The sequence below is a fragment of the Papio anubis genome, unplaced genomic scaffold (assembly GCF_008728515.1).
Source record: "Papio anubis isolate 15944 unplaced genomic scaffold, Panubis1.0 scaffold144, whole genome shotgun sequence".
NCBI lineage: Eukaryota > Metazoa > Chordata > Mammalia > Primates > Cercopithecidae > Papio > Papio anubis.
The window spans coordinates 50,197-78,191 of NW_022161403.1; the positions used below are offsets into that span (position 1 = coordinate 50,197).

Here is a 27,995-nt window from a genome sequence, read left to right on the forward strand (position 1 = left end):
CACAAATATATTCATGTATATATGTGATAAATATACACACATATAATTTTAGTTACAAAATATTTTAGTTACAAAAATTTAGTTACAAATTTTAGTTACAAAATGTCTATGATGATAACTAATACATGCTCTTATATCTTACATTCTTTAACAATTTATCCTATACATCTTTTCTTATTTGAACTTATCTATCTCCTATGCATTCATTTTTTATTAGTCTCTTATTGACAGATACTTTAATTGCATGCTTATGGAAGTTATAATACCAAATTTAATTTGGTATTATTTCATATTGGTTATTTCATGTTGGGTCTGGGGCCAACATAATGAGAAGAGGACAACCATTAAGCTATTGGGAGAGATATTTGGGGGCAACAAGGGCCTGAAGTCACCTCATCATAGGCACACTAACCCTGTTCAAGTTCATGAATATCTCATAATTAGCTGTGGGTTTCCTAATGGCTCTTTAGAAAAGCATGTTAATAGGTGAAATTGACCAAAGTAAAAATTCTTTCTTAGTTCAAACATTTCATAATTATAACTTTTCATTCCTTCAAATTATGAACATCTGTATTTTCAAATGATACTTCTCATCAAATCTTGCTAAAAGAAACCTTTTATTAAAATCCATAGTGTTTCAGGAAAGACTATATGATGCAAACTTATTTTTTTAACTTTTAAAGTTTTTTGTGACTAAAAGTAAATGCAGCACATGTATAATTTCTGAAGTATTTTTTATAAAAATACTTATCTTGAGAAAATCATGAAAAATTTTTCCTATGTATGCTACACTTCTTCCTTTTAGTAGCAAGACTATTTTAGAAGCAAGCATTAATAACATCATAACATTTTAATAATGATATTGTTTTGCATTTATTGCATTGTAACTATAAATAGAAGAGTGCAGCTTTCCAAAAGTATAAAAATATAATATTTCCAAATTGTTTATATTCTATAATGTTTTATGATAAAAATGTTTTAAGAATACTTTAGGGGTATTTTAAAAATTGTATACAGTTTACTTTCCAATTTCTTTTATGAGAAGCTAATTTTAGTTTATTTTCCCACTGGAGATTTACTACTGACGACCTTATCCATTTTCTGTTTCCTGATTAACCAGGAAAACTTTCCTGCAAGCAATACTGAAAGACTGCAAGACCTGAAATCAACTGTTGACCTGTTAACAAGTATCACCTTTTTTAGGATGAAGGTATCTCATTTTATTTCTGTCACTGTTTTGGTGTGACATAGAATACATTCATCCCCTGGTAAAGTGTTGCTTTACCCTCCTCTTGATCAAGTACTGTGTCAACCCCATCGATTAAGCTGTACTATCTTTGCCTGAACTCAATGAATCTTCCAATATAAGGTATAGTGAAGAAGAGATTATCCTAGACATTTAAAATACTCTGATACATTTGGCTCTAATTTAGTTCTCAGTCAAATCTGTCTTAGATAGAGCTCTCTAGTAAGTGGATGTGGCACTTAAAAAATTTCCAAAGAATGTTAAATGGAAATGGAGTTCACTTCTAATTTTAGTTTTAACTTAGATGTTTTGCTGACTTTTTTGCTACAAGAAAGTGGCTTACTCTTTTAAGTTTACCACAATTGTGGCAACTTCCATTTTCAGCACTAGGAATGTCTGTGTAGGAATATATTTGATCACCTATCTATTGGTATCATTGGCTAGGCCCTACAAACCAGGGATTTCTTAGATATATCATTTCTGCTTTAATTGCAAGTTCTCTGCAGTCATAGTTCTGGCCTGCAGTGCAACTTATGTGAAGCATTTTCAGAAACTACTTGCCAGGCTATGGGCTAAAATATATGCTTTTTGAAAGAGAGTATTGCGATGCTTATTCAGAAAATTCCTAAATAGAGACAACTTTTTTTCTTTGCATTTGCCCATAATTTTTTTCACTAGAACCTCTAAAAGTGGCATTTTGTAATGAAAGAGAGACACGAAGGGAAACCATACTATATCAGTGCTCATTTAGATTCTTTAAAGTTGAATTAAAATTCATTTGGTTTAAAATCAGGCTAACTAGGTGACTAGGATAAATAGAATTTACATCAGTTCTAATCTACTGTCAGTAGCTACTGGAACAATGTGCAGATAATGATGGCAAGACCCAATCAAGTTGACTTAGATTGACAGGTGACATCTGCCATTGACACTGAGGAGTGAGGAATGGGAGTGAGGGTGGGGCGTGCCAGCACAGTGCTACCCATCTGCCATGCCTCCTTGATTAAAAACACTATCTCCTTAAACTTGTAACTACTCTTCCCCAACCCTCACTACCAGCTGATGACTTCGCTCCCTATTTCAATGAAAAAAAAAAAAAAATACGAGGAAAGAAAGAGGAGCATCCTCAAGCTCCAATCACACACTCCCACCACCTACCCCAGTAGGTACTTCCTTGCATGTGTCCACATATTCTTTCTTTTTTACTATTGATAAGCCATCTGTTTTCTTAGAAAATGTGGTCTCTTCTACTTGTGCAATTGATTTTGTCTTCTCTTGTGCACTAAAATACTGGTCCAGCAATCCTCTCCATTTTCCTGAATTGTCAGCTTTCCCCTATGTACGTGCTATTGATTTTACAGTCTTCAAAATGCCACTTGGCTTCACTTTCTTTTATAGCTACTACCCCAGTTCATTTCCCTTAATAGCAAAAGTCCTTGAAATTGTCATCCATACATTTCCTTCCAGTTAATTTCCTCATATTATCCTTTGAACAAATTTTCTTCTCCTGTTATCCTTTTTTCTCATTGCAGAGAGTAAAAATCACTCTTTTGTTGCACAGTCCTATTAGTTTTGATAAACGTGTAGTTATATAACCACCAGAGCAATAAGATATAGAACAGTTCCATGAGCCTACACAATTCCCTTGTGCTACACCATTGTTGTCAACCCTTCTCCCACATGCTGGTAACCACTGATTTGTTCTTTGCCTATAGCTTTGCCTTTCCTAGAACATCATGTAAATGAAATTGTACACAATGTACCATAACACAACAGAGATTCATTGGTGTTGAGTGTATCAACAATCCACTACTGTTAATTGCTAAGTAGTAATTCTTTGTTATATATGTACTACCAATTTATCCATTCCCTCACTGACAGATATCTGAGTTATTTCCAATTTTGGTTTATTACAAATAAAACTATTTTAAATAAGCGTGGGATTATAGTTGTAAACATACATTTTTATGTTCCTTGGGTTAAATCCTCAGCAGCAGCGTGTGAAAGTCCCAATTCTTCTACATCCTCTAGCAAAACTCTTGGGATTTTCCATGTTATGTATGTATGTATGTATGTATTCTAGTAGAAGTGATGTTGCATTATCTTAATGTATTAATTTTATTGGTCTACAAATTAATAATATTGAGAATTTTGGGGGGTTGACTTGCTATCTGAATATCTTCTTTTGTGAAGAATGTTGAAATTTTTACCCATATTTGTTAGCTGGCTTTCTTACTATTAAGGGCAATTTAATTTTAATTATTTTAAATTGATAGATCAAATTGCATGTATTTGTTGTGTACAACATATTGTTTTAAAATATATATACATTGCAGGATGGCTAAATCTAGCTAATTAACATATGCATTACCTCACAAAGTTATCATTTTTGTGAGGAGAATATTTAAAATCTACTTTCTTGCATTTTTCAAGAATACAATAGTCTTGAGTTTTGAGAGTTTTTATATGTTTTGGATACATTTTTTTTGGCAGATATGTGATTTGCTATTATTTTTGCCTTGTTTGTGCCTTGTCTTTTAATTGTCTTTAAAATATATTATATAGCAAGTTTTAAATTTTGGTCTACTTTATCATTTTTTTTTTCTAATTATGGATAATGCTCTTGGTTAAACCAACATCACAAAGAGGTTTTTTGGTGTGTTTCTTCTGAAAGATTGGTTTTACCTTTTATATTTGGGCATATGTTTTATTTAGAATTTTGGGGATTTTTTTGGTGGTTGTTTTTGTTTGGTATAAGGTATAAAGTGTGAATCAAGGATAACATTTTACATATTTATGTTTAAGAGTTCCAGCAGCATTTATTAGAAAGATTTTCTTTTCTCCATTAAATTGTTTTTGGTATTATTATAAAAAATTAAATTGACCATATATGTATGGGTCTATTTCTGAACTCTCTATACTGTTCAGTTGTTTGTACATCCACCACTACCATCCTATCTTGATTACTGTGACCTCATAGCAAATCATAAAAAAAAGATAATGTGCATCCCACCTCGTTTCTTTATTTTTCACAGTTGTATAGGTGATTATCATTCTTTCTAGGATTTTAATTGAGATTTCATTTCATCTATAGATCAATCTGGAGAGAACTGACATTTTAACAATATTAAAACTTCAACTCTGTCCTTAGTTTTTGGCCACACTGCAATCAGACTTTTACTCTCTCACTTCCCAAAAATAAGTTGTCAACATCGCATGTTATATTTCCCTCTTATACCATTAGTTCTTGTGGGGGTGGGCGGGGGCTCTCTACTGCTTTATTCTTTCTCATTTGTCTGTTGTCACAGATTTAGAATTATGTAAGATTTAACCGGATTTATTTCTTGGACCTCTTCTCTTCACCATCCATACTCAACCAGTGTTGTTTCTTTACATTCTTCTGTAAGATAATAATTTCCAAATTTATATCTCTAACCAGAACTTTTCCACAACTGTAGATTCATTTTTCCAAATACCTTCTTGAAATTCATGTATATGCCTAATAGGCTTCTTAAACTGTTCAGAATTGAGCTCCTGAGCTCCCATCCACAGTTTTTCCCATTTAAATTGAAGTCACCTCCCTTATAACAGTTGCTCAGGCTAAAATACTGGGGACAACTGGAGTCAGTTCTCACACAAGTCATCCAGTCTGTCAGCAAATCCTGTTTGCTCTTTTTTTCTAAAATTTACTGGAATATGATTTCTTCTAATAATTTATAATCCTACCACCTTGATCAAGCATCATCTTCTCTAGACTAAATTTTAACATTATTCTCATAATTGGTCTTTCTATTTTTTTCATAGCCCACTTTAAGGCAGCATAAGGGAGCCTTATAAAGATAGTTATTTTGCTAAAATTACACCATTTTGCTCTTATGCTTAAACTATCCAATTCCTTCCCACCTCACTAAAAGCTAAGATTCTTATAATCGTCTATATGTAGTTTCCCCTTGTTCTCACCCTACATCTTCGTTTACCATTGCTGTTTATTGTATTAGTTCTATTCCATTGAAACACTTCCTATCCTTCTTCTGTTTTACGTTTCAACATGCATCATCATGTAATGTATCTTATATATTTATTTTGTTTATTATCTACTTGAACTTAAGCCCATGAGGAAAGGGATTTTTATTTCTATCGTTCATTGCTGTATCACCATTATCTGGCATATAGAAAGCGATAAATATTTGTTGAGTGATGGAATGGAATGAAATCAAAGAATGCATGAACACTATTAACTGGTCACATTAAGTGTTTTTATTTGAGTGTTTATAACCATCATCATTTTCAATAAGTTTTTATATCAGAAAGTTGTAATGTTTACACATTTAAAACCACATGGTAAGAAGACATTTACTGAACATAGAAAAAGCAACTAAAAGTCTTTATGGAATATATATTTGAGTAGTTTATACTAGATTACAATGTGTTATTGTTGCATTTGAGAAAATGAGTGTCTGTCTTTGTCTGTCAGGTTCTGGAGCTGCAAAGCCCCCCAAAAGCAAGCATGGTGGTGAAAGACTGTGTAAGGGCTTGCCTGGATTCTACATACAAGTATATTTTTGACAATTGCCATGAACTCTACTCCCAGCTAATAGACCCGGTAAGAAAATATGTATGTCTTTTATAATCCCCACTTTTGTTTCTAATATCTGTTTCAATACATTTAGCATGAGAGTAAATAGAAAAGTATGTTCATTTAATTTCATATTAACTGCAAATTTGAAAATTTTCATATCTTTTCTTCACATTTGAATATCACCTTCTCATACATGAACTAATTCACTCCTTACAATAACTTTGTGTAGTAAAGGCACATATTGTTTAAGGTTTTAGCTGAAGAATCAGTTTCAGAAGAATGAAGAGATTTTCTCAAGGTCACACAGTGGGTAGGTGGAAGATTTGGGACTACACATTAGGATTCCAACTCCCGTTTCTATGTTCTTCCCCTAACTCACACTGCCTCCCATATCATTTTATTTCATTTATTTATTTTTTGAGAAGGATTCTCACTCTGTCACCCAGGCTGGAGTGCAGTGGCGCAATCTCAGCTCACTGCAACTTCTGCTTCCTGGGTTCAAGCAGTTCTTCTGCCTCAGGCTCCCCAGTTGCTGGGATTACAGACATGAGCCACCATGCCCAGTTATTTTTTTTTTATTATTTTTAGTAGAGACGGGGTTTCTCCATGTTAGCCAGGCTGGTCTCGAACTTCTGACCTCAGGTGATGCGCCCGCCTTGGCCTCCCAAAGTGCTGGGATTACAGGCATGAGTCACCACCCCTGGCCTATGTGTTAATTTATTAAGAAATATTTCAAAAACACAATTTAAATCAAAACCACAATGAGATACAATCTCACACCAGTAGTAATGGCTATTATTATTATTTTATTATTTTAAATTTTTATTTCCATAGGTTTTTGGGGAACAAGTGGTATTTGGTTATGTAAGTAAGTTCCTTAGTGGTGATTTCAGTGCACCCATCACCCAAGCAGTATACACTGAACCCAATTTGTAGTCTTTTATCCCTCACACCCCTCCAACCCTTTCCCCAGAGTCCTCAAAGTCCATTGTATCATTCTTATGCCTTTGCGTCCTCATAGCTTAGCTCCCACTTATGAGTGAGAACATACAATGTCTGGCTTTCTATTCCTGAATTACTTCACTTAGAATAATAGTCTTCAGTTCCATCTAGGTTCCTGTGAATGCCATTAGTTCATTCCTTTTTATGGCTGAGTAGTAGTATTCCATTATGTGGAGATATAGATATAGATATAGATATCATAGTTTCTTTATTCACTCATTGATTTATGGGCATTTAGGCTGATTCCATATTTTTGGAATTGTAAATTGTGCTGGTATAAACCTGCATGTGCAAGTATATTTTTTGTTCATGAACTTCTTTTCCTCTGGGTAGATACCCAGTAGTGAGTTTTCTGGATTAAATGGTAGTTCTACTCTTAGTTCTCTACGAGATCTCCACACTGTTTTCCAAAGTGGTTGTACTAGTTTACATTCCATCAGCAATGTAGAAGTATTCCCTTTTCACTGCATCCAAGACAACATCTTTTTTTTTTTTTTTTTTTTTTTTACTGTTTTACTATGGCCATTCTTCCAGTAGTAATGTGGTATTGCATTGTGGTTTTGATTTGTATTTCCCTGATCATTAGTGATGTTGAGCATTTTTTCATGTATTTGTTGGTCATTTGTATATCTTCTTTTGAGAATTGTCTATTCATGTCCTTCACCCACTTTCTGATAATAATTTTTTCTTACTAATTTGTTTGAGTTTCTTGTAGATTCTGGATATTAGTCCTCTGACAGTTGTATAGATTGTGAAGATTTTCTCCCACTCTGTGGGTTGACTGCTTACTCTGCTGACTGTTCCTTTTGCTGTGCAGAAGCTTTTTAGTTTAATTAAATTCCACCTATTTATCTTTGTTTTTGTTGCATTTGTTTTTGGGTTCTTGGTTATTAAGTCTCTGGGTAAGCCAATGTCTAGAAGGGTTTTTCTGATGTTATCTTCTAGAATTTTTATAGTTTCAGGTCTTAGATTTAAGTTCCTTGATCTATCTTGAGTATATTTTTGTGTAAGATGAGAGATGAAGATCCAGTTTCATTTTCCTACGTGTGGCTTACCAATTATCCCAGCAGTATTTGTTGAATAGGGTATTCTTTCCCCACTTTATGTTTTTGTTTGCTTTGTTAAAGATCAGTTGGCTGTAAGTATGTGGGTTTATTTATGTGTTCTCTATTCTCTTCCATTGGTCTATGTGCCTGTTTTTATACCAGTACCATGCTGTTTTGGTGACTATGGCCTTATAGTATAGTTTGAAGTTAGGTAATGTGATGTCTCCAGATTTGTTCCTTTTGCTTAGTCTTGCTTTGGCTATGTGGGCTCTTTTTTGGTTCCATATAAATTTTAGGACTGTTTTTTCTAGTTCTGTGAAGAATTGTGGTGGCATTTTGATGGGAATTGCATTGAACGTATAGATTGCTGTTGGCAGTATGGTCATTTTCACAATATTGATTCTACACATCTATAAGCATGCAGAATGACTATTATTAAAACATCAAAAAACAATACATGCTGGTAAGGCTGCAGAAAAAAGGGAATGCTTATACACTGTTGGTGGGAATATAAATGTGTTCAGCCACTCTGGAAATCCGTATGGAGATTTCTCAAAAAACTTAAAACAGAACTACCGTTTGACCTAGCAATTCCATTACTGAGAATCTATACAAAAGAAGATCAGTTTTTCTACAACAAGATAAATGCACTCATGTATTCATCGCAGCACTATTCACAAAAGCAAAGACATGGAATCAATCTAGGTGCCCATCCGCGGTAGACTGGATAAAGAAAATGTGGTATATACATACCATAGCATACTATGTAGCCATAAAAAAAGAATGAAATAATGTCCTTTGCAGCAACATGGATACATCTGGAGGCCATTATCCTAAACAAAATAACACAGGAAAGGAAAACTAAATACTGCATAGTCTCATTTATAAGTGAGAGCTTATAAAGATGGGAACAATAGAAACTAGGCCTATTGGCAATGGGAGAAGGCTTAAAAAACTAACTGTTGGGTCCTATGTTCAGTACCTGGGTAAGGGGATCTGTCGTACCCCAAACCTCAGCATCACACAATATATTCACGTAACAAACCTACATATGTACCTCATGAATCTAAAATAAATGTTGAAATTATTTTTTAAAATTTCAGGAATACAAAAGAAAATATAGAAAGCAAATCAAACATGTATATGCTTACTACCAACTAGCTATAACCATATGTTGACATTTTCCAGTATTTCTCTGCTCTTGTTTAAAGACATTACACGTTACACATAAAATAGTATTTTGCTTTGTATTTCCCAATCCCATCCCACTCCTTTTTTGTCCTTTGGAGATGAACACTATTCTAATATTGGTGAGTTTGAAATATTTTCACATATGATCAATGAATGCTTGAGTTTTATGTTCTGTGAATTGCCTGTCAGTCTTTTGTGTGTGTTTCTCTTGGTTTGCTTGTCTATTGCTTATTAACTTATAGAAAAATCTAAAAATATTGTGGATACTAATCCTTTTTTGGTTATGTGGATTTCATAGATTACTTCCCCCTTGATGACACATCTTTTTTGTTATATTGAAGTTTTCTAATGCATACTATGACATATATAGCTATTACTTCTATAAAATTGACTTTTACAAATGTATTCTAGCTTGGGCAACCTTGGCAACATAGTGAGACCCTATCTCTACAATTTTTTTTAATTAGCTGGGTGTAGTGGTATGTGTCTATAGTCACACCTACTTAGGAGGTTAAGGTGATTAGAGTGAGCCCAGGAATTGGAAGTTAGAGTGAACTATGATAGCTCCCCTGCATTCCAGCCTTGGCGACACAGCAAAACCCTATCTCTATTTTTTTAAAAGAATGTGTCTACTGCCTATCCTTTCCTGAATAGTGTACTTGCTCCACTAGATATCAAAAATTGTGTGATTATCCATGAAACATTAAGTTTACTTGGGAGAGGCAAATTCTAGAAAGCAAATGTTAGATGAAGGCAAGTAAGACTCTTCCAAACTGAATTTTTAACTAGGTTTTATATAGTATGATATATTTCTGAGGTCACTGTTTTTTGTTTTTGTTTGCTTGTTTTTTGCTTTATAAGAAAACATATTAAGCTGAGTTTGGCATTGTATAAGCAAAACAATATATAACCACATACTTGTTCATAACTTCAGCTTATCAACTCTGTTAGATATGCTCTAGTTTTAAAACTTGGTCCTCCAGGATTACTAGGAGCTAAATTGGTTCTCAATTGTATTTCCCCGTGAGTAGTTTTCTAATGACTTTTCTTTGTCTAATCTCTGCTTTCCATCTTCCTCCCATAGGGCTCTTTCAATTCTTTTAAATTTTTCAACATCATTATCTTTATTTTACCTAAAGGCTAAGATTGAAACTTTTTATTGTACCATGTAATTACCCATGCATAACTTTTTTTTTTTTTTTTTTGACAAAGTTTTGCTCTGTCACCCAGACTGGAGTGCAGTGGCGCAATCTCGGCTCACTGCACCCTCTGCCTCTTGGGTTCAAGTGATTCTGCTGTCTCAGTCTCCTGAGTAACTGGGATTACAGAGGCCCACCACCTTGCCTGACTTACTTTGTATTTTTAGTAGAGACAGGGTTTTATCATGTTAACCAGGCTGGTCTCAAACTCCTGACTTTAGGGGATCCACCTGCCTCAGTCTCCCAAAGTGCTGAGATTACAGGCGTGAGCCACCACGCCTGTCCCCATGCATAACTTTACAATCAATCTTACTAGATTTCACCAGGTTCAGTTTCCTACTCCTCACTCCTGAACCAAACTGCTCTGCTCTGATGAGCCCTAAATTTTATAATTTCCATGAATCAGTCATCCTTTTTCACATCCCTGCATTTATGCATTTTGTTCTATATACCTAAAAAAACTCTCCCTCCTTCCCTGCTTTCATTAAAATCCAGCTCAGATATGATCTTTGTTAAAGAAAAACTTATTCATTACACCCATTACAGAATGGTAAGGCAGACTATTCAAAGAGGACTATTACAATAGTTACACAGGAAGGCTACCGCAATGGGATTTTATAGTGGAAAAGAGAAATTGGGCTCAACTGTGAATACCACAAGGAAAAGTGGGAATTTATAGCCAAGGAGCTGAGTTAAGGGGAGGGACTTAATGGATAGAAATTACTAAGAGGTAACATTTGAGGTAAGAGAGGATCCTGGCCAACAGATCTGATGGGATTCTTGCTGAAAGCAGACCAGGGTGATCAAATATCACCGGAAGCACTGTGGAGGAAGGAAACCTGATCAGATATCAAAGTGTGATCAGATATCAAGGATGAACAATTCTGGCTAAACTGAGAAGATTCTTGCTAAACTGGACAATGCAGAAACTAACATGGGAGCTCAAAAGTTGAGGTCTGGTTAAAAAGAGAGCTCAGAAGAGTTTGATCAAAGTTTGGTCAAAGAGAGAATCTTTATCATTTCCTCATCTACTAATTAATACTCCGTGGATGAATTAAACTGCCAAAGTAAAGTGGCATACCTTACTTGATGTCTTTCTAATACATAAATAATAATAACAACAATAATAAACAAACAGTTTATTTCTGTAAGAGAGCTTCGTAGGTAGTTCCCATAAAGCAAACATGCCCCTAACAAAAAGTAAATGAATTATGTCACATCAAAATAATCTAATATCACTTAATGTCTTCTGACTTGGCTTTCAGAAAAGATAATTACATGATTTTCTTACTAGTTTTATTTTTAGGTAGATAGATCTTAGATTTTATGTGAAATTTTGTCAATGTAGGGAATGCTTGGGGCTAAGCTTTAAATCTTGGAAAAACACTTTTTCATCAACATTGTTATTATTTGAAATTCGAAAGGAAGCATCCATTGGAGGTGAATTATTTAGGGGGCTAATACTCTCTAGAGCCCTTTTGAAGCCATCTAGGAATATTTCAAATGATTAAGCCTTGTCTCCCCTCAGTTGGCTGCAACTCCACGCTCCTAAGAATTCAAGTTAAGACCTTTTTGTCTTAACTTAGCGTACGTCTCACTTGTCTTCAAATTCTAATTATTTAATTCAAAATTAAATACCTTCATTTCAAAATGTATCAAGAATCAGACTACTTTTCACCAGATCCATGCTTCTACCCTGGCTCAGAACCATAATCATTGTTCACTTGGATTACTATGTAACTTCCTAAGAGAGCTCAATGTGTCTACCCCATCACCTTATGTTTATTCTCAACAGAGCAGCCAGAATTATTTTTTAAAAAAGGAAGTCAGATTATATCACTCTTCTGCACAGAATGTTCTAAGGCCTTTCATTTAAGTTAAATTCAAAGTCCTACAAAACTCCACATGATCTGGTCCATGTTACGCTTCTCATCCCTCTTACTCTAATTCTGTCCCCTCGCACATATCTCCATGTGACTGGAGAGTCAATGAAGAGTTGATGCGCAGGGAAGTAATGTGAACAATGCTTTACCCCTGCTTTTTATGACAGAGACAGAACTTAGGACAGTGCCGAGTAGGTGCTCACAAAAGCATTTGTTGAATGAATTGAGTAAATAAATAAACTGATTTTTCTCCAAATAATATGGTAAGAACTTACAGGTATATTTCAACTATGATAAACAAGATTGAATGAAATGCCCTATTCTGTGGTAGACTCTCAGTGCTTGCCTAAGGCCTCTTGCACTTACTCTGGGTCATGTGGCAGGATCCCAGATGATGAGATATGGGAAAGGTAAATGAAGGTCACTTCTAGTCCCAACCCATAAAAACATCTTGTCACCTGCAGTGCAATAGCCTGGAAGGATGCATATTCCAGATGGCAGAGCTGCCAGGTGGAGAAGGGCTGCCTAGTCAGCCCCAGACTTTGGACGTTTAAGAAATAATCTTTGATTGTATTAACTCACTGATATTTGGATATTTATTTGTTACCATAGCACAAGCTGGCTTATTTTGACTAAAAGAACTTCAACTCCTTTTCCAACCTGGCACCCCACTATTTAAAATATGTCCATGTTTATGTGACTATCCTATTTATAAATCTTGACCAGCTCCCCATTTACTCACAGGATGAAATCCAGACTCTCCCATTATCCACAGTGCCTCTAAGGTCTAAGCCCTGATTATCACTCCTGACTTCAACATCATCTCCACATTGCATTCCATGATTCAGTACATTAAACTCCATGGTGACTTTGCCCACCTTATATTTACCTGCCTGGAGTGTGCATCACTTCTCCAAACTTCCCTCCTAATGGCTAACCCCAGCTCAGCTAACCTTTTCAGAAAGCCTTTATAACCTCTTCTAGCTGGATTTGCTGTTTCAGTTCCCTGTTCTCGTAATACCCTGACAGGTCACCACCACTGCACTTATCATGGTGAATTTATTAGGTGCATCATGTGATATCAGTTTGACCTGTCTTCCCAGCTAAACTGTGAGTTTCATCTTTGTATTCCCATTGCCTGGTGGTATACCTGACTCTGAGTAGGGTTGATAAACAAAGTAATTATCTAGTAAAAATAACATTAAAAAAAAAAAGCAGTGCCTTAGTTACTTATTTATAGTATCCTTCAATGACTCTACATTAAAACCTATGGTAAGGAACATAATCTCTGATATTAAAACCCCTGAGTTCAAATCACAGCTCTACTTTTTAGAATTATGGCCTTTGATAAGCTAGTTAGCCTCTTCATGTCTAGTTTCTTCATCATATTCATGCTACTTCTGTTTTTTCTGAATCCTCTCTGGATGATATAATGCCTTGCCTGAAACAAAAAGTTAAGGATTCCAGCACTATTAGACACAGTACAGTTCTGATTATTTAAATGTCGAATCATACTTTCTCTTTCCAGAGGGATTTTGAAGAAGCATATAAAAATAAAATGCTTAGAATAAAAAAGGAAAATTGATTTGATAGAAAAGTAGAAACAGCTGCAGTTAGAACAAGATAGAAGTGTGGTCTCGGGAGACTGGCTGTGCACTCAGTAGGTGGGATTTACCTTGGCTGAATTGCCAGGCTCCGCATCTGCACTTCAGTTTAGCTTAAGATCTCCAATGTGTCAGTGTAGACAGAGGTCACTGGTGTCTTGCAGAGAGATACACAAAAGATCAATCTATAAACTAGGATAGATGTCTGTCCAGCAGACACCTCATCAGCCCTATTATATGCCAGGCACTGGTGTTGGCTCTTAGGACATGTCAGAGAACAAACGATAGTTTCTTTAACATAAAAAATAAAGCATTTCAAACTGATTGAAAATGTTTTAGTTTATACTCTCCTGGGTGAACATCTATGTGAAAATAAAACCTGTAATCTGAAGGTTATTTTAGGAACCTGGAACAAGAGCAGAATGAATTAGTTGGATAATATTAATAGTGATTATTGCTAGCATGAACACATCCGTTTTAATAAAACCTACATAAAGAGACCCCCTAATGGTGGAATGAGTGGGATAGATAAGACTTTCTTTTTAAATGTGTTTTAAAAGAATTATGCTGAGCTAATGTCAGCATTAACTCAGTTCCGTGGAAACCACTCAGCGAAAGAACTTTTCTGTTGAACAATGAAAACCCTTATTAACTGATTTCTACAGCCCCCTCCACTCCTACCCTGAAATCAAAACTTGTTTACACAGAGATCATCCACAAGAAGATGCCAAAATCCAATAAAACCTTTCTGCCTAAGGTGCTCGTATTTTAAGTTTATATATTTTGGTAAATTTTTAGTTGTTTATTGCATGACTACCTAAGAAAATTGTACTAAGATATGCCTTAACTAAAACACGCGTACACTTTTAGTTCTGAAGCACAATTAGGGACTTCTTAAAATCTTATTTTGAATCTGATTAGAAGGTTTGTAACTAAAAACAAGAACAAACGAAAGTTCTTGACATTCATGCGATGATTTCTTTGGAAAATCATTTCCCCAAATGGCGGTGTTTTGTTATGAGGCAGCATGAGTGATACAGATACATGAATGCAGAGGAAAATGTGCTACCTAAAAGTGGGAGTCATATGTCAAATCAGTAGAAACATATGTCTGTATTAACTTTTGGATATATACACACACACATGCACATATATGCTTAGACTATTTGTTTCCCTCCCAAGTCAAATTCTCTCACTTCTTCTCTCAAAGGAAATCTCTGTTATCAATTTCTTATTAGCTTTGATGAACATAGTTTCATCTTTGTGTACATTTATTACATATATCTATTATTTGTGATAAAGTCTTTATCTCCATCAACCTGTGATATAATACATTTTAGAAATAGATAATACAGTGTTATTGTTATATATACTAATTCTAGAACCAGATTGTCTAAATTTAATTATTCTTCTATAATTTTTAAAGCTCAATATTAATTTTTGAGAATTATCTATGCTGCTGCATGTATGTACAGTTGTTGATTTTTTACAACTGCCTATAGCATATACAGCAATATACATATCAATTCCAATTTTTCATAATTACAAATAAGACTGCAATGAATATCTTTGTAATAGATGTGTACAAATTTCAGTATAGTCTCTCTTTTTTTTTTTTTTTGAGACTGAGTCTGGCTCTGTCGCCCAGGCTGGAGTGCAGTGGCCGGATCTCAGCTCACTGCAAGCTCCGCCTCCTGGGTTTACGCCATTCTCCTGCCTCAGCCTCCGGAGTAGCTGGGACCACAGGCGCCCGCCACCTCGCCCGGCTAGTTTTTTTGTATTTTTTTAGTAGAGACGGGGTTTCACCGTGTTAGCCAGGATGGTCTCGATCTCCTGACCTTGTGATCCGCCCGTCTCAGCCTCCCAAAGTGCTGGGATTACAGGCTTGAGCCACCAAGCCCGGCTCAGTATAGTCTCTTAAAGGAGAAGGGAATACCCTCCTTTCCTCCACTTTTTCCCTCCCACTAGACAGAATGTGGACCTGATTTTGAGCCATCTTGTACCATGTGGACAGAAGCATCCTTTTCACATGCATTAAAATACCTTTTATTTGTCTGATACCCATGGTAACATTGAGTTTAGTGAAAACAGAAACTCCATTAATCTTACTATTGAATTTGTAGCATATAACACTCTGCAGAGATCAATTAATAATTACTAAATGAAAATTCTATCAAAAAACATCTCTTTGTATTAGACGGCATGTGATATGTATACCACAATTTTGGCCAAGTTATTCTCTGAAAATTCCTTGAGAAAAAGAAAATATCATCAAAGAATACTCTAAACTGGCAACTCACCTGAATTTAAATGTGGAAAATTTCAGAAAGTCTATGCTTAATTTGCAGACGTATCTTTCTCAGTTATTTTAACCCAAAAGGTTGATTTAGCTATTTGTCTTTCTCCCTTTCCTTTGGTTTTGCTCTAGCCAATTTCTAAATAATTCAGCAATGAAAGAAAAGTTAGAATGTGCCCTGAAATGTACATGTAGAAAAATATCCAATTCTACAACTCTTTATTTGAATGATTTAAATAGTAATCATTAAGAAACTGGCTATAATATGTCCCTGACTTTTCTTAGTTATTTTTCCAGCAATGTACTTTCTTATGTAATCATTGGCATTAGTTAGGGAATGATGTTTATTCTGAAAGAAAGGTGCCTTTTTACCACCTCATGTGCTCATTCTCTTAGTTCTAAATCTGTGTAGATATAAAGATAACTTAGACTTAATATGTTTATAATTTGATAGATACAAATATATCGAATTATAATTGATAAAATATTTATCACTTATAAATATATAAAAATATTATTTGATATTCTATAAAGTATATAGAATAAATGTTATAAAAAGAAAATTTCTTTTTAAATAGCAGCTCCATGAGTAGTATATAAAATTTTACTTGTAACAAGAAATTGTTCAAAATGAGTAGTATATTGCCATGTCTTATGTGCTGTAAAGAAGAAAAATATATGAAAATTCAGATACTAAAAATGACTAGCCAGTTATGCTTCTATCACTATATGCTTTAATTTTCATAACAAAGTAAATAAATAGTCAAAAATGAAACCATAATAAATTCTGAAAATATCAATAACATACATACTATGTTGTATTAGTAAAACTAGTGAAATTTTGATTCTAAAACTGAATTATGACAATACATGAAAAAATATAATCTCACGTTGTTAATAAACATTGATGAAAAAAGTCTAATTAAAATATCGAATATTAAAGAACATGACTTGGTCAAGTAATTTTATCTCATGAATGCAAAAATGGTTCAACAATACCAAAAAAAGATCAATTATAAGTTTAATGCTGATATGGGACATTGGAACCTTCATACACTTTCAGTTGGCAGGTAAACTGGAAGCCAGTAATCTTACTCTGGGTACATATTTTCACAAAGTTCACTAAGGGGATGTTTACTAGGATATTCAATACAGCATTGTTTGTGAGGCTGAGGAGTTGGAGGCAACCCAGGTATCCTTCATAGAAGAATAGATCTGTAAAATGTAGTGGGTACGTACCATGGAGTATTGTGGAGCACTTAGAAAAATGGGTTAGATGTCTGCATAGTAACATGGATAAAAAGTCAAAACAGTAATGAGTGGAAAACAAGGGAAGAAACATAATGTTGTATATTAGCACAATACTAGTTTTCTTTTTTCTTTTCTTTTTTTTTTTTTTTTTTTGAGACAGAGTCTCGCTCTGTCTCCCAGGCTGGAGTGCAGTGGTGCGATCGGGACTCATTGCAAGCTCCACCTCCCGAGTTCACGCCATTCTCCTGCCTCAGCCTCCCAAGTGGCTGGGACTACAGGTGCCCGCCACCACGCCCAGCTAATTTTTGTATTTTTAGTAGAGACGGGGTTTCACCGTGTTAGCCAGGATGGTCTCGACTCCTGACCTCGTGATCTGCCCACCTCGGCCTCCCAAAGTGCTGGGATTACAGGCGTGAGCCACCCACCATGCCCGGCCTATTTTTCTAAAATGTAGATAAATACACAAAATAATAATAAACATTTTACAAGACTGAAAAAATAGGCAAGCACCAAACTCAGTATATGGTCTTATGTAAGTCAAAAGGAGATGAAATTGTAGAATGGTAATTAAAAAGAAATGAAAAGATAAGAATGATAGATGGTATGAACAGAAAGGCAGACAGGAAACTTGCATGATCTGAGTCCCTAAATTTAAGGTTCTAACCTCTCCTCCACCTCAAAGAAAAAAAGAGTAAGTCTAAATGTCTGCAGCAAAATATGCTATATTTGTGATATCTCTGGGGTCAATTACCTAGACTTCATATAACTTTTCAATTGATATGAATTTAGCATCTAACAAGTGTAGAGCTCAGATTTAATGTTGACTCTTTCTGCCCCACATGGCCATACACAAAATTGAAATGGAGACCTCTGAAATAGTGCAGTGTTATAGTCATAAAATTGCTGTAGTGGCGTCAAGAGGTATAATCAATATTGTGTCATGTGATTTTTATTTTACTGTGTTCATTCTTTAGAAGCCTTCATTCTTTAAAGATGTTTTTCATTCACCAATGGTGATAGGAAAAAATGAATTTATCTACAATGCGCTTCTTTATATTTTAATACTATCAATTAAGTTGTTTGGAACATAAAACATTTCATTGAAGACTATAATTTGAGTCATTTCACTTAAAATTTTTCTATTTTTCACATTGTGACTTTGTATAATAGTTACCTAGGAAACTGATGATTCTTGAATCTTGAATATTAGTTTTAAAATATAGATGTTGATTGGGATGGGACATTTTAGTAAGTCAAATTACTCCAAACTCATGAAAAGTCCAGTAAACATAAGAAAATTGAAACTTTTTTTTTTTTTACAATTGTTTGACTCTAGTATTTCCTAAATTTCCTGCTGCTAAGAATCATCTGGGGAGCTTATTAAAACACAGGTTCTTGGCTACTTCAGAAAGTATAGAATATCCAGTAAAGTGCGCAAGAATCTGTATTTTTTTTAACAAGTTAGTCGAATGATACCTGACATTAGGCAACTATTCCATTAAATAGAACTTTGTCACTATGGATCCTGATATTCTGTTTACTTTTTAGTTTTTCTTTTTAGTAAGTATCTAGAGAAAAACTTGCACTGAAAATTAAATTGTGAAAAGAACTATGGTATGTAAAAAATCTGCTTAAGAACTATTTTTGCCTGATAGTCTGTATTATTTCCCAAGGCTTGGACTCCTCTTCCCCAGCTTCCCAGAAGTTACAGAAATCTTACTATAATTCCTTTTTAAGAAAAAAAAATTGGTAGATGTTACTTATATTACTGAATCCTTGGTAAAACAATACAGCAATTAAGATCAACAGGGAGACAGTATTGTGGAGTATATTATAGAACACTTCAGTGCAGGAATTTTATCTCTCTTGCTCACCAATGCATTTTTTACATCCAACCTAACACTTCACGTATACTAGGCATTCCATAAATAGTGGATGTAATAGTTGCCATTTTTGTTTATAATACATGTGAATCAAAACCATAAGATTTTAATTTTAATTTTAGTTTTACAACTTACTAATCATAAAGAATTAACAAATCACTCAGTAGCCACTGTTTTCTTATCTCTAAAATAATGCAATATCTTTTGTCTCTACTTCAGAGGTAGTAGAACTCTGATTTTAAAATCAGGAGGTGTTTGCACTTAGTGAAGCATCTAGTGAATTAGAAAGTAGTGTAGAAACATAAGTAATTAAAAGCGAGACATATATAGAGATAGAATTAAAGTTAAAATATCATTTACTCAATGATTTCATTGAACTCTTGGGCTGAAAGTTAAATGTGAAATTTTAAAACAAGAGGTCAGGAACTCTAATCCATCTAAAAAGCTTTCTATATGGTTAAATTTAATGCATTTTTAATTGCTATTTTCAGCCTTCCAGGAAACACTGATGCAGTTATTCTCATAGTTTTGATTCTGTTTATATATTGTGGTTATATAAATATATAACATATATACATTTAATATTTTTATATAAATATAGAACATATATACATTTTATAATTTTATATATGTAATTATAGATGTATTTTAATATAAATATATAATTATGTTTATAATACATAATGATAATATATAATTTTTAATTATATATAATTATAATAATATATAATTATATATTATTTGTATATTTATATAAAATATGCTTATATATAATATATAAATTAATATATAATATAAATAGATATTTTATGTTTGTATATTTGTATATATTATATATAATTATATTTATATATAAATATATTTTTATATAAATATACACATAGAGAGTGAGTCAGGTTATCCTTTCTGAAGAATATTATTGGTCATAATTGTTTTAATTCATCACCAGCAACAAAATCATGTGAATAAAATGGTGTTGGTGTTGCATTAATAAAATGGTATTTAAAGTGCTGATTAGACATAGTCTCTTTTATTAAAAGTCTCATATTTTGGAGCATGTTTCTTCTAAAGTTCCTGATTCGTCAGAACAGTGTCAAACAGAAGGCATAAAACAAAAATACAGCAATTAATTATGCTAAATTCTAGAATACATATGTATTTTTGCTATCACTCATAAGTGGTGTCTATATATAATCTCTAATAGATGGCTAGCAAAGACAGACTAGATTGTAATAATCCAGTAATCCAATTTCCCCTTACTCTCTCCAGAACAAGTTAATGGATAATGGAATCTCGCCAGAAAATGAATTGGTCCCTCTCTTTATTTCCATGCTGCATTTTATTTTCCTTAAATATGCTATATGGCACTCTATAGAGGTGTTCAGTTTTGTTACCATTCCTTAAATATCTTATTAAAAATGCAGTTTGTGTATCCTATTTTATTGATTTTTACAATTTTATCTATTGAAAAACTCTGAGACATTCTTCTTTGGCAATGGTGAAAATGGCCAAGAGGAAGCATCCAAAATTATGCGGGAAGATTAGTTCTGAGTTGTCTGTCTCATATGAGAAAAAGGATTTAAATGTAATTCATTTATTCACATATAAATAAAATTTGTTGACTTCTTGTTGTGTACCAAACACTAAGAATAAGAGAAAGAGCAGTGAACAAGACAAACACAGTCAGTGTCCTCATGGAACTCTACCCAGAGAGGTAGACATTTAAAAAAAAATTATTAGACCAATAACTAAAATAGTGTCAGATGCCAGGCAGGAAAAAATAGAATGTAGTATTAAACGAAAAACCCATCCTGGTCTGGGATGTAGGGAAGAGTAGAATTTAAAATAATATGGTTTCTGTTAGAAATACATCCAGACTGACTCTGCTGGAGGTGGTAATTCTGGAGATGTGTCCCTGCAAAGACCAGGGAAATGTTACAATCAATCAATCAATCAATCGTCAATAAAACAAAACAAAACATTATCTTACTTTCATTCAAAATCCCAGTGTAGTAGTACCTAGAATTCTACAGACAGTTGTATATTTCATCCCAGCAAAGAGGTAAGGTAGAATCACTTTTGTTGGGCTTCTGCTAAAACTATCTTAGCTCTTGCATCCGTACTGTGCCTAAACCAATGGTCAATTATCTGGCCTCATTTACTTAACCTATCAGATGCATTTGTCATTGTTGGCCACTCCGTCCTTCCTGAAACACTTTATTTTCTAAATGTCTAATTGCTCTTCTTACTGGCTTTCCTCTGACCTCACTGACTGCTCCCTTTTAGATTCTTTGCCAAATGCCCTCCTCTACCAAGCCTGTAAATGTTAGAACTCTTGGGGTTCCATCCTTGGCTTTTACTCTAGCTACAATACTTCACACACAAAGCAGTCCCATAAAAACCTGGAGGACACCAAACAATTGAAAAACAGAGTAGTATCTGGGCCAGGATGAAGGAGCTCGACCCTTTTGCTTTGATTCTGGAAATAGCTCTTACGGTTCGTAGGGAAGAATTGGTTGTGCTGCCTGCTTCATGTCAACAAATAACCTTATTTTGTTTTGACAAGTAGTGGAGGTCTTAGGAAGAGATGCAGCTTTGAAATCAAACCCACCTGGATTCAAATAGAGGCTCCCATCAATTAGGAAGCTATTGAGTCTTGGACAAGTTACTTCGCTCATCTAAGCCTCAATGTTTTCATTTAGGAAAAAAAAAAAAAAAAAAGGATGACAATAATTACTCATAGAATTGATGTGAGGATTAATTGAGAGAATGTTTGTGAATCATCTTACTCATAGGTATTCAGGAGATGGTCCTTTTCTTTATTCCATCAATACTTGCCTTGTTTTTGTGCTAAATTCCCTGACCAGACAGGAGTTTGTGCTATAACACCATGCACTGAAACACAAACAGCTTTTGATTCAATGCTGCTTCTACTGAGCAGCCTTATAAAAATGGAGGAGATTATTAACACACAAAATATATAGTTTGCTGGACCTACCAGGCTTAATCTGAAATGCATATGCTGTCACTCTCCATCTGCTTGCAAAGCATCTTCCAGGTATTTGGAAGCATTGGAATGTGCGCTCTAATTAAACTTGGCACTGACGCCCTATAAAAATTGCTGGAAATGTATTTCATTGTCCTTTTCTTGTTTTTGGTCGCATAGCTTCTGGAATAGGTTTCCTTCAGAGATAGTAAGAGGAACAAGGTTGTACAAACCAAAGTAGTACTTCCAACTCGAGGAATATCTCAACTTTACTATTATTCAAAGAAAACTACTTAAAGATCAGTGCCCCCAAATTCCGTATAAAATGTAACTTGGAATTAAATAATATGGGAATGGTTACTTGCTATGGTTTGAATGTTTGGCCCCTCTAAAATTCATGTTGAGATATAATCCCCAATGTGGCAGTATTGACAGATGAGGCCCTTAAGAGGTGATTGGGCCACAAGGGACTCTGCCCACATGAATAGATTATTTCATTTATGGATTATTGTGTTAGTGGGCTATCATAGGAGTAGAGTTGGTGGCTTTATTGGAACAGGAAGAAAGGACTGAACTATCCTGTTCAGCCTCCTTGCCGCGTGATGCCCTGTGCCACCTCCAGACTCTACACGGAGTCCCCACCAAGAGGGCCTTCACCAGATGTTACCCCTTGACCTTGGACTTCTCATCCTCTGCAGTTGTAAGAAATAAATGTATTTTCTTTATAAATTTTCCTGTTTCAGGTATTTTGTTATGATCAGCAGAAATAAACTTAAAACTTTACTTAAGTAATTATCAAGTATCAAAGACAAACAAGAATTAGAATTATTTCTATGATAATGCAGTCTACACATGTCATGTTTCATTTCATTATCTCTGAATTAATCTTGATTTTTAACTTCACTTTGCTTTTTTTTTGTTTTTGTTCTGAGACAAAGTCTCACTTTATCACCCAGGGTGGAATGCCATGGTGCGATCTTGGCTCACTGCAACCTCTGGCTCCTGAGTGCAAGCTATTCTCCTGCCTCAGCCTCTCTAGAGGCTGGGGCTACAGGCACGTACCACCAAACCTGGCTAATTATTGTATTTTTAATAGAGATGGGGTTTCACTATGTTGGCCAGGCTGGTCTTGAGCTCCTGACCTCAAGTAATGCTCCCACTTCGGCCTCCCAAAGTGCTGGGATTACAGGTGTTAGCCACCGCACCCAGCCCTCACATTGCTTTTAATTCAAGTTTTATTTATTAAATTTTTTGGTAATATATTTCTCAGGCACATAACTGAAAAGATTTCTTTTTTAAGTATAAAACAACAATTTTCCTGTTCATACTTTCCCCTCCTGGAAATAAACAATATTATCACCTTTGTACATATCCTCTCAGAGACATGGCATTCATAACTGTGTGTGTGTGTGTGTGTGTGTATATATATATATATATATATGCTTTCCAAATATGAACATGTCATAGATGTATGTATAGATATGTTTGTATATATGAAAACACATACACATAGAGATATATGAATCACCTTTTTTACACAAATGGTAGCGTATTATACATACTCTACTGCTCTGTGCTTCATTTAACAATATGTTTTTGAGATGGTTTCATATCCAATGCACTAAAATATTCTCATTTTTTATGTCTACGTGGTATTCCATTGCATGGACATTTCACAGTGGATTTAGCCTGCCCCTATTGGTGGATATTCAAGTTGTTTCTAAGGTTATGTTGTCACAAATGATGCTAAAAGAAATGATATATATCTTTTGTAACTTGTAAAAGTATGTATCAAATAAAATTCAAAATATGTATTTGATTGATGGAACAAATGTCATATAGATTGGGAATTTTAGTAGATACCAGCAAATTAACCTCCAAAAAGATTTTATTAATTTTCAGTCCCTTCAGCAATCTCTAAAAGTGTCTCTTCTCCATACCTTGTCCGTATACTGTTTTACCAAAAATGTCTTAGTCCTCTTGGGCTGCTATAACAAAAATACCTTAGACTGGATAATTAATAAACAACAGAGATTTATTGCTCACAGTTCTTGAAGCTGGGAAGTTCAAGATCAAGATGCCAGCAGATTTAGTGTCTGGTGGGATATGCTCTCTGCTTCCAAGGTAGCGACTTCTTGCTGAAACCTCACCTACCGGAAGGGGCAAAAGCAGCTTTCAACCTCTTTTATTAGGGCACATATCTCATTAATGAGAGCAGAGCTTTTATTGTTTGATAATTCTCCAAAAAGTCCCAACTTTTAATCCTATCACATTGAGTTTTAGGAATACTTTAGGAATATAGCATATGAATTTTTGTGGGATATCCAACATTCAGACCGTAGTCATTGTCTTAATAGTTTTTACAAATTTGATAGATATAAAAAATTATTACTGAGGAATTTCAATTTACATTTATCTTATTATTGATAAGTTTAAACATTTTTGTATATTAAAAAGGCACTTCAATGTTTAATCAAAGTTTTCTTCATTTTTTTATTGATTTATGTATTCTGATCTATAGGACCTTGTTCTATTTTAAGGAAATTGCATTTTGTCTTGATAAAGGATTCAAACATAATTTCTTTAGATTTTGTTTAAATTTCTTTAGTTTTTTTTTTTTAAGTTTATGTTGTTAATTATATCAGTTTACAGCTTATAGAATTTATGTTATGTTGTAAACTACAGTCCCCACTTGGAGATTATTTTTTTAAATCTCATCCCATCTTTCCATCTAGAATTTTTACAATAGATTTAGGTTAAATGTATGACTCACCTGGAATTTATTTTTATATAAATTGTGATGAAAACGTTGTCCTAAAGCAGTGTTTTATTATAAATTTCAAAATAAATGATAATTATGAAGTATAGAGCAGAATCAAATCAACAAATGTTTTTGCTTTGCGTTCTCTCCATCCTAAAAAACAATCTGGAATATTTTTAAAAATATTCTTATTTTCTTCCATTATCTAACAGGACTTTCTGTAGATTGTTTTTATGAAATATTAAATTTGAAAATATTTGTTAAGTTCAGCTTTAGGAAAAAATAATTTTTTATTCTAATATTATTTGAAATTCTTAAATTTTTAGCATTATACATTTACACATACTTTTTGTACACTGATAAATATTCTTAAAAGATAAAGCAGAAATTGAAGAGGTTTCAGCAAAGGTGTATATTAAAAAATAACTTTAAGCCTCTAAAGTTAGCATAAAATTAGACATATTAGCAGGTATAAACATTTTAGGAGAAAGTAATTTAGGGAGATAATTACTGAGAAATCCAGGGGAAAAATACAAACACATTCTTTCATCCTTTCAGTAAACTATTATTTGGTTTCCATATAAATTTCCCTTGCTCTTTGAGTAGGACTTCCAAAACACATTTTTCACATATATATGAGAAAAAACACACACATAAATGTGTGTGCGTATATATATGTAAACCATTATTTTATATGTGTATGTACATATGTATGTATGTATATGTGTTAATCTTCTCTCTATTATTATCAAAAGCCCAAAAGCCAGGGAGACTTTCCTGTGCTAATCATAGTGCACAAACATATCTATTAACTCTTTTTAGTTAAAAAATATCTAGGAGTTTCTGCATTTACTTAGTATGCAATCTAGCTTTCCTGGCACCATTTATTAAGGACTATCTTTTCCCCAGTGTATATTCTTTCCAACTTTGTCAAAAATGAGTTAGCTATAAGTATGTGGATTTCTTTCTGGGTTCTCTATTCTATACCTTTGGCTGATGTGTATGTTTTTATGCCAGTTCTGTATTCTATACCTTTGGCTAATGTGTATGTTTTTATGCCAGTAACCATGCTGTTTTGGTCACTATAGCTTTGTGGTATGTTTTGAGGTCAGGTAGTATGATGCCTCCAACTTCATTCTTTTTGATTAAGATTGTTTTGGATATTTGGGTCTTTTGTTCTTCCATACAAATTTTAGGACTGGTTTTTCTATTTCTATGAAGAACATCATTGGTATTTTCATAGGGATCACATTAATCTTTAGCTCCTTTTGGGTAGTACAGACATTTAATATTCTTCCATTGAGTGGACAAAAAATTTCATTCCAATTATTTGCATCTTCTTCAGTTTATTTCATCAGTTATCTTATAGTTTTCAGTACAGAGATCGTTGACCTCCATGGTTAAATGTATCACTATTTTATATTTTATAACTACTATACATTGGATTACAATCTTGATTTATTTTTCAGATAGTCTGTAATCACTGTATAGAAAGGCAACTAATTTTTATATGCTGATTTTGTATGCTGCAGCTTTACTAAATTCATTTATTTATTGGTTCCAATATTTGTTTTTGTGGAGTCTTTGGGATTTTCTTTATTTTTAATCATACTGTCCTCAAACAGGGATAATTTGACTTTCTCCTATCCAATTTGGATGCCCTTTATCTCTTTCTCTTGCCCAATTGCTTTAGCTAAGACTTCCAGTATTGTGTTGAATAAAAGCAGTGAAAGTGGACATCCTTATTTTGATCCATAACTTAAAGAAAAATGCTCTCAACTTTTCCCAATTGATTATGATGTTAGCTGTGGTTTGTCATATATGGCCTATATTGTGTTGAAGTATATTACTTTTATACCTAATTTGTTGAGGTTTTTTTTATCATGAAAAAAATGTTAAATTTTATAGAATTTTTTTTCTGCATCTACTGAAATATTCATATTTGATTTTTTGGTTTTTGTCCTTGATTCTGTTAGCATGATGTATTACATTTATTGATTTGCATACGTTGAACCTTCCTTGTATCTCTGGAGTGATTCTATTTGCTAATAATGAAAGCTCTTTTTAATGTGTTGTGTCATTTGTTTTGCTAGTGTTGAGAGTTTTTGCATTTATATTGGCCTCTAGTTTTCTTTTTTTGTTGTATCATTATCTGGTTTTCACATCATGGTAATGCTAAGTTTATCAAATGAGTTGAAAGTATTCCCACCTCTTCAATTTTTTATGGTAAATATGAGAAAAGTTAATATGAGTTCTTCCTTAAATATTTGATAATTCAGTATTATCGGCAAATATTTATTAGCAGTGAAGCCATCAGGTCCTGGACTCTTCTTTGATGGGAGAGTCTATTATTGCCTTGGTATTGTTCCTTATTATTAGTCTGTTTGGGTTCTCTATTTCTTCATGATTCAGTCTTAGTAGGCTGTGTGTGTTCAGGAATTTATACATTTCTTATAGATTTTTCCACTTGTTGGCATATAATTGTTCATAATATTATCTTTTCTGTTTGTATTGAATCATTTGTATTTCTGTGGCATCTGTTGTGATGTCTCCTTTTATCATCTCTAATTATGCTTATTTGAGTCTTCTCTCTTTTTTACTTACACTAGCTAAAGGTTTATAAATGTTGTCTATTTTTTGAAAACCGAGTCTTGGTTTTGTTAATCTTTCATATTTTTAAAATCTCTATTTTATTTATTTTTGTTCTGGTCTCTGTTATTTCTTTTCTTCTACCAATATTAAGTTTAGTTTGTTTTTGTTTTTCTAGTTTCTTAAGGTATACCTTTCTTGATGTAAGTGTTCATTGCTATAACTTCCCTCTTAAAACTGCTTTTGCTGTATCTCATAGGCTGTGTTTCTATTTTCACTTGTCTCAAGGAATTATCTAATTTCTTCATTATCTAAATTCTCCATAATTGGAGATACTTGATATTAACCAGAAATGATACTTGATATTATTTTGATTTGTAAACATTTATTAAGACTTGTTCTGTGACCTAACATATGATTTGTACTGGAGAATGAGAATGCTTCAAGTGCTGTTGAGAAAAAATTTTATTCCGCAGCTG

At 33.7% G+C, this 27,995-nt stretch overlaps 1 protein-coding gene across 1 annotated transcript in view; it reads left to right on the forward strand.

Moving 5' to 3' along the window:
- LOC116272636 (protein unc-13 homolog C-like) overlaps positions 1-27,995 on the forward strand; it is a 119,284-nt gene that overhangs the window by 38,195 nt on the left and 53,094 nt on the right. The window contains exons 6-7 of the mRNA XM_031661392.1: positions 1,121-1,210; positions 5,721-5,849. Coding sequence (XP_031517252.1) covers positions 1,121-1,210; positions 5,721-5,849 — 219 coding nt within the window. The remainder of the gene's footprint in view (positions 1-1,120; positions 1,211-5,720; positions 5,850-27,995) is intronic.